At 55.6% G+C, this 7,699-nt stretch overlaps 1 protein-coding gene across 1 annotated transcript; it reads left to right on the plus strand.

Annotated features, from left to right (window-relative positions):
- The first annotated feature begins 354 nt into the window (after nt 1-354).
- LOC119305697 (blue copper protein-like) lies at nt 355-1,392 on the plus strand. Its single transcript, XM_037582152.1, has 2 exons — nt 355-681; nt 811-1,392. The coding sequence occupies exons 1-2, from the start codon at nt 519-521 to the stop codon at nt 1,137-1,139; spliced, it is 492 nt and encodes a 163-aa protein (XP_037438049.1). The 5' UTR covers nt 355-518; the 3' UTR covers nt 1,140-1,392.
- Nucleotides 1,393-7,699: the final 6,307 nt, after the last annotated feature.

Below are 7,699 nucleotides of genomic sequence, written 5' to 3' on the forward strand. Positions count from 1 at the left end.
GCGTGGGCAGATCGATTATTTTGGCATAATCACGATCGAGTTATTTTACCATCGGCCCCACTATCACCAATCTATCATATCACCAGCTCCTCCTCTTACGCTTCGAGTGCCCTCGACGTGTCGATCCGTGAGTAGCTCCTAGAAGACGTGGATGCTCCGAATCGGATCGCCCAAAGGCATTCCCATATGTGTGTAGTGTAGTGCGGTTGCCAGCGCGCGGCACACAAACACAGCACGGGCAGAGATGATTGGCTAGCGCTGTAGGCGAAGCTTCGCCTCCCTTCTGATTGGATCACTCCAAGCCTTGTGTTGCACCAAAGCCATGGCAGTCCCATTCCATTCACACCCCGCGCCCACGCCGGTTCTGAAAAGGTGAGGTTTGGCAGAAGTCCGCTTCTCAACTGAAAGATCTGTGCATAAATAGACCGTAGCTCCGACCTTCCGTCGAGTGTGCAACGACAGCGAGTCAGCAACAGTGTGATCCTCGCTTTTCCACTCGTCAAGCGTTTCAGTCGACCATGGCGTCTTTTTCTGCCGCCCTCGTCGCGCTGCTGGTCGCCAGCTGCGTCGTGGAGGCCGCGGCCACGACGTTCGACGTCGGCGACGGGCACGGCTGGCAGACCGGCGTCGACTACACGGCCTGGACGTCCGGCAAGACCTTCGCGGTCGGCGACAAGCTAGGTGAGATATATAGCTCTCGCCACAACTAAGCTACCTGGTCGCCGACGAGTGATGACTGATGAGACGCTAGCCTAGGTGAGTTGGCACGTACGTACGTACATGTCGGTGATCTATGTACTTCATGTGCAGTGTTCAACTACACGAGGAAGGCGCACACGGTGACGGAGGTGAACGACAGCGGCTACAGCGCCTGCTCGGGCGCCAACTCCCTGAGCAACGACGACAGCGGCGCCACCACCGTCACGCTCACGATGGCCGGCGTGCACTACTTCATCTGCGACGTCCCGGGCCACTGCCCCAACGGCATGAAGCTCACCGTCACCGTGACGGTCGCCGGGGGCTCGACGACCGGAGGCACCGTCCCTACGGGCGCCTCCGGTGTGTCCCGCGGGCCGGCGGTGAGCGCCGCTGTCGCCGCTGCCGAGGGGGCTCTGGTCGCGCTCGCGCTCTTCTCATGAAACCCGTCGTATGATCAGGCCAGAAACGGACAGACCGTGCAGTTTGATTCGTGTGTACGAACAATAGTTCACTCGTTTTTTTGCTACGTTCACCGTGCACGCTCAATCGCTCATGTACTTACGTGATATATGTTCGTTGGTTTGCGATGTGGCCTGTGTGTGCCCGCGGGAGTGTCTTCTTGATGCCAAACGGGCATAATTCACATAAGCATCACCAAAAGATCAATAAATGGGCATAGTTCATACAGTTCAACGATCCGTCACATTGTAACTACACACTAGAACTAGATTATATAAAAGGAGGGGGCGAGCTTCACCACTTCCTCGCCGACCCTTTGCCTTCCGGTCGTCAGCGCTGCTGTAGGCGTCCGCAGCAAGAGGTGGGTCGACGTCGGAGGAGGAGGAATTGGAGATGACGATGTAGCCTTCCAAGCGCCGGACGATGCGGTCTTGTTTTCGCTTGAGTTTGGCCACCCTCGCCGCCTCTGCTAAGCCGGATCTGCTTGGCATTGATCTTCTCGGGGCGTCCGTCTCCACCGTGGCAAGTGATCGACGGTACACCCACTGGAGGAGAGGCTCCTCCTCGTTGAGCACCGGCATCACGTGGTGGCGGCGGGCGGACTGAGCAGCCGCGTCGGACCCGCCCCCGTCTCCCTTGCCCTCTGCCTCTCGCTGCGGGCGGTGCGTGCCTCCGACTCCGGAGTCCGCATCCGCAGCGCCGACAGAGCGGGCACTAGAACCCACCGCTGCCCGCGCGGAGCAGCGACCGGAGGTGGAGGAGGTCGTTGGGCAGGCCGCACAGATCCGTGCACGGGACGGGAAGGGCCGGTGCTGGCATTGGCGTTGCGGCGATACGCGACAGGAGGCGTCACACTGGACCCGGAGCTGCCGCCCGTATCGACCAGCGAGCGCTCGAGCGCAATACGGAGCGTCAGCTCGTCCACGTCTCCAGAGCTGCCGTCAGAGTGGCTACCGGTGCTTGACATATTCCCTGGCGCTAGGGGTTTGACAGATTGGGGAAAGGGGAGCGTCGGGAAGCGGAGCGGATTGAAGTGAGCTAAGGTTTGCTCAGGAGGGGGATTTTGTGGGGTCGGGGTGGGCCAGCGCCTCATATCCGCCCTATATTTAGGCTGGATATGAGGGGTGTCGGTCAGTTCGGGCATTTATCCGCGGTTTGGAAGCTCCGATTGGATTGACTTTTGTGACCGGTCTGTGACCAAACGACCTGCCCAGGTATTTGAGAGGTCCGGCTGTAGATGCTCTCATCATTCTGTGATTTGCGCAATTACAATTTCTTGGGGTCAGTGCAAGCCACAGTCCAACACGCGTCCCTCCACTGCAAACCTCTTTCTTCCTGGAATACATTCGTTTCTAGAAAAGAACTCCGGATGGAAAGAAATGGTTTTCACGACGTGTAGAGCCTTTTGTGTATAGCTATTTCCTTTTCAAGAAAAGTATATATTCTTAACTAGAGAACAGTTATCAGATAAAGAGTTCACGCTTGTAGAGTGTTCAGTTTTCTAGAAAAGAATATATACAGGTTCTGGGGGGTATGTATGTGGAGGCAATCGGGTCTATCGAGCGGTATAGATGGGAGTACGCGCAAGAATTTATACAGGTTCTGGCCCTCTCCGGCGGAGGTAATACTCTACCCCAGTGGTGCTCTTAACTCTTGATGTAAGGTACAAGATGTGAATGCTCAACCTTCAGCCTGGTGCTCCTCTCCCGGCTTATATAGTGCGCTAGGAGGGGCGGCGGCGGAGCTACACCCGTCGTCGCGGGGAGTTGCAACTGCTACGTCGAGAGCTGCAACGGCAGACCAATCTGGGAAAAGCTTCAACGTCGACGAAGACAGCCGACGAGGGTGGGGACTGGCGACTAGGATGGCCAGCCGGCGAGGATGGGGACTAGCTGACGAGGACGAACGGCGAGGGTGGGAACCAGCGACGAGGACGGCCACCAGAGGGGGCCGGAGGCGCGGCGACGAGGACACCGAGCAGGAGCTGCAGATCTAACCAGAGGTAGAAGAAGCCCAGAACGAATTGTATTTTTTTTTTGCTGCATCCAGTGGCCACGCGGGCTCGCATCCAAGGGCTGGGGCAAGACCGGCCGAAACTTTCGGCCGGTGCGCCGGCGCCTAGCATCGCCCTATATTCTAAGGTAATCGATGACAACTTGAGGCATAGATCAGCACGCACTCGGCCGCCCTAGGATTAGTGCACAGCATTAGTGCTATATGACTCACTCAAAACCGCCCAGCCGAACACCGGATTCAGATGGAGAAGACGGCGCCAAAAGGCTGATAAAACTGAAAAGACGAAACCTCCTAAAAATCGCCAAAAGCAAAGGATAAAGATAGCACATTCATATGAGATGTCCCAATAATCCCCACTCATGTGCAATAAACAGGCTAGGGCTTCGTCTCTTGTCAACAACACAGACAATAATTGAGTCTGAAAGATTGGCATCGCCGCCTGGCAAGTGAAACAACGAACTCTCACTCACCATGTACTCTATGCTTCAGTTGAGCACCGTGGGGAAGCTCGATCAGTCAAGCTCCTAATCAAAGCGTCTTAAGAACGTACTACTACGGACCTTTGATTTAATGGCCCTTGTGCCCTTGATCACATCACACCATATGGAGCGCACGTGACGGGCAGGAGGACCAGCCAGAGAGCAGAGACTTGCGCCGACCAGCAAAGTGGCCCCGAGTAACACGGCATACACCGGGACTCTTTGAATTCCTCGGCCATTTGGAACGCGTGATTCTTTATAATCGTGACAATTCTGGCTCAAACGGGCGACGATTTTGTCTGCTTTTTGTCACAGTGATTTTGTCTGTTTTTTGTCCGTTTGGGTCGACCGTCCACCCGGCATTCGCCCTGTGGTTGGCTCACCGCCCTATTTCAACAAATAGCTCATTTTTGCATTGCTTTTGCATTCAAACATATAGTCAAAAAATATAGTTTCAACCGAATAAAATAGCATAGTTTTACAAGCCGAATACAAGTAAAAATGTCTCACATAGTTTTGCAAGCCGAATAAAGAAGATACATCTATTGTTTGTCAACATGATCCCACATATGCTCAATCAAATTATTTTGCAGTTGCACGTGAGTTTCCCAATCACGCATGTCATGATAGAATTGAGTGAACTGTTCAAACGTTGCCGCTCCTCCTTGCTCAGGCACAACATTCTCACCCTGAAACTGAAACCCTTGACCGTACAGACGTTCCAGGCGCTCATCTTTTACGATCATATTGTGCAAGATCACACAAGCAGTTATCATCTCCCATAGTTTCTGCAAAACACCAAAGGCACGCTCGAGATCCTTCCTAGCACTCTTTTGCTCTTGGACAAATCTTTTCCTCTTCTGTCCGATAGGGTTGGGGATTGTTTTGACAACAGTGGTCCACTGAGGATAGATACCGTCATCCAGGTAGTATCCTTTTGTTATACTAATGTATGGATGATTGTACACAACTTTGTCGTAGTTGTGCCCGTTGACTGTAAAGTTCACCGGTGGGTTGTTGCCTTCGGCAAGCCTAGCAAACACCAGCGAGCGATGAAGCACGTTGATATCATTATGTGATCCGGCCATGCCAAAGAAAGGGTGGCAGATCCAGAGATCTTGAGACACCACGACATCAAGTATGACAGTGCAAGCCCTAACATGGTCCTTATATTGCCCTTGCCAAGCAGAAGGGCAGTTCTTCCACTCCCAATGCATACAGTCTATGCTGCCAAGCATCCCTAGGTAGCCCCTGCTGGCGTTCATCGCCAACAAATGGGTTGTATCTTCAGCAGTCGGCTCTCTCAAGTACTCAGGGCCAAACACAACAATAACAGCCTTCAGAACTTATACAGGGGCTCTAGGGATGTAGACTCGCTCGTACGGACGTACTCATCAATAGATCAACGGGCACTCTTTATGCAAGCATTCAGATGGCGGCAGCGCATTTCTGATAAGAGGAGAAACCAATCTTTTCAACGGCATCCTCTTTGCACTCAAAGTAGTCATCGTAGCCGACCACCACCTCTCTAATACAGTTGAAAAGATGCCTACTCATACGGAAACGGTGGCGGAATTTCTGATGTTTGAACAACGGATTTATTGTATCAAAGTAGTCCTTCCATAGAAGGAAATGCCCGCTCTCCCGTTACGATTCAACGCCGGAAGATGGCCCAGAATGGAGCCACGGAACAACGGCCGCTGGCTATTGAGGTGGTGATGGACCAACACGACATCCAATATCTCATCCTCGTCATCGGGCGACGAATCGTAAGAGTCGCAAAAGAAATTGTGAAAAAAGAACTCATCGGCCGAGTCCATTTTGTACCTTGGCAAACTATCGAACAGCTTATGGGCGTCGACGAAGAAGACGGCCGGCAAAGGGAGTCGCGGCGCGCACGGACCAGCTAGCTGCCCTGCCGGCGTCCGACGAGCGGGCCAACCAGGATCTGGCCGGGGACGGCGACGCGGTCGCGGCGGTGTCGGGGGAGCGGGGGTGTCGGAATGGGAAGCAGTCGGTTCCCAGCGGCAAGACGACGGTGGTGACATCGGAGATGGCGGCGTTGCTCGAAGGATGTTGCGGGCGCCGGCAGCTGGCACAGTCACCGAAAATGGGCGGCAGCGACAGCGACCAAGGAGGCGGGCGTGGTTGCTGTTGGATGGAGGAGGCTAATGTGCAGCGACCAGCGGGCCCGGAAAAGGAGAAGGCGAGCGCGTGTGCGTCCGTCTCGTGTGCGCGACGACGCAAATCCGACTCAAAAATGAACCGGAAATGGGTCGTCCGCGGACGAAAAGCGGACGCGCGTGTGTTTGGGTCGGCGCGTTGGGCCGACTTTTGTGTCCGCGCCGACCCGAACGGAGGGCAGCTGCCGAAATGGGTCGCCCGTCCGGATATGCATGGCACGGCACGACGAGTACGTATGGGGACGACAGCCGAACGACAGACGTGTGGGCGTGGCACGGGCGCAGGCAGGGCTGGCTAGAGAGGCCTACACGCCGCGTAAACCGCAGCTTCCTTCGGCGAACCGGCCCGCACCGAAGGAGATTTCCCAGAGAAAAGCCAACTCCGGGAGCTTTGTCCCCCACACCACCGCACGGAAAGCGAAAGAGGTTCGTTTGCTTTCCAGCCCCAAAGTTGCAAGTGCAACGCCGCCCGCCCATGGACGGATGGACGGCCGGGTGGCGTTTTAGGTTAGGCGGACGACCACTGATACGCCGTGTCTGGTGAGAACCTGCGAGGCTACGACGGCATTTTTCAGACCAAAGGAAGAATCCCCGCGATGCCCATGATCGCTCGATTTGTCAAAGGCTACCTAAAGAAAAAGCCTAAAACGGCATCGCGATAATAGAGCATTTGAGGAGGAGCCATGGTCACGGTCGGCCCTACGAGGCTACGACGATCATCCGTCCTACGGCGGCGTGTGTGCTCCGTTCCTCCGAACCTGCCTTTCCGGCCGTCGCAATCATCACGGAGTAGCAACGCGACGCGCACCGCGAATCTATCAATCTCTCCCGCGACGGAAAACTCCTTGCGAGGCAGCCGATCTACCGGCCACCGGCCAAGGCGCTGCACGACCACCCTGTCCCTGGCTCGCCGTACGCACGCACCCTGCTCGCCTGCTACCGCTGTGGATGACGCACCGTCGCGCCCGTACCGCGGTGTGCTCGTGCCCACGCGGCCGCGACCGCGCACGAGACGAGCACAGTGCAATGCAGGGCTGCTCGATCCGTGTCGCGGCAGGGCATGGCAGGAGCGGACGCGCACGGGACACCGAGCGCCCGCGCCCAGAGCATTGGCTCCGGCACGTGCTGCCTGCCAGCCCAACCCTGGCACTCTACCCCCCTCGAGGCCGAGCCGAGGGACGACACCTCGCCATCGCCACGGGCCGATGCTCGCCCTTTCCCCACCGACCCCGCGGCGTACTCCACGGCTGTCCCCGAGCTGGCCTCCACCCCCACTGTCACTCACTCGGCTCCGCTCCTCTCACAAAGCGAGAAAGCAACAAAGAATTCCTCTCTCCCCTCGCCTCGAGATGCCGCCATACGCGTGGTGTACTGCTACAGTACCACCAGCGGTTTTTTAAAGGTGACCTGACCAGATCTGGTGCAGAGCGCCCCGCCCAGCCTCAGATCCATTCCGCTTCCGGCCGCGTGATGCACGTACGAACGAGCACGAGCACGAGCAAGAGCATTCTTCTGTGACCTACTACGTACTACTATACCAATACGTGTACTATATCACGTACGCTCTTCAAGATCCGATCTGCCGGCGCAAGAGCTAAAAAATCATGCTACGAGCTGAGCAGCAGTAGTAGTAACGAGGATGCAGGAAGGGCACAGTGAAAGTAAAAGAATAATGATACATATGGTGAGATGAATTAACCGGGGGATTGTACAATGGAATGGATACGGATCAAACACCACCACCAGCGACGACGACCAAACAATCAGATCTGTCCATCCACGCCTACTACAGGTAACTGAATCGAATGCCGAATGTAATCATCAAAGCAACAAAAAAAGAGAAGATAAACAGCTCGAAGAACA

This window comes from Triticum dicoccoides, chromosome 5B (genome assembly GCF_002162155.2).
Source record: "Triticum dicoccoides isolate Atlit2015 ecotype Zavitan chromosome 5B, WEW_v2.0, whole genome shotgun sequence".
Classification (NCBI taxonomy): Eukaryota; Viridiplantae; Streptophyta; class Magnoliopsida; order Poales; family Poaceae; genus Triticum; species Triticum dicoccoides.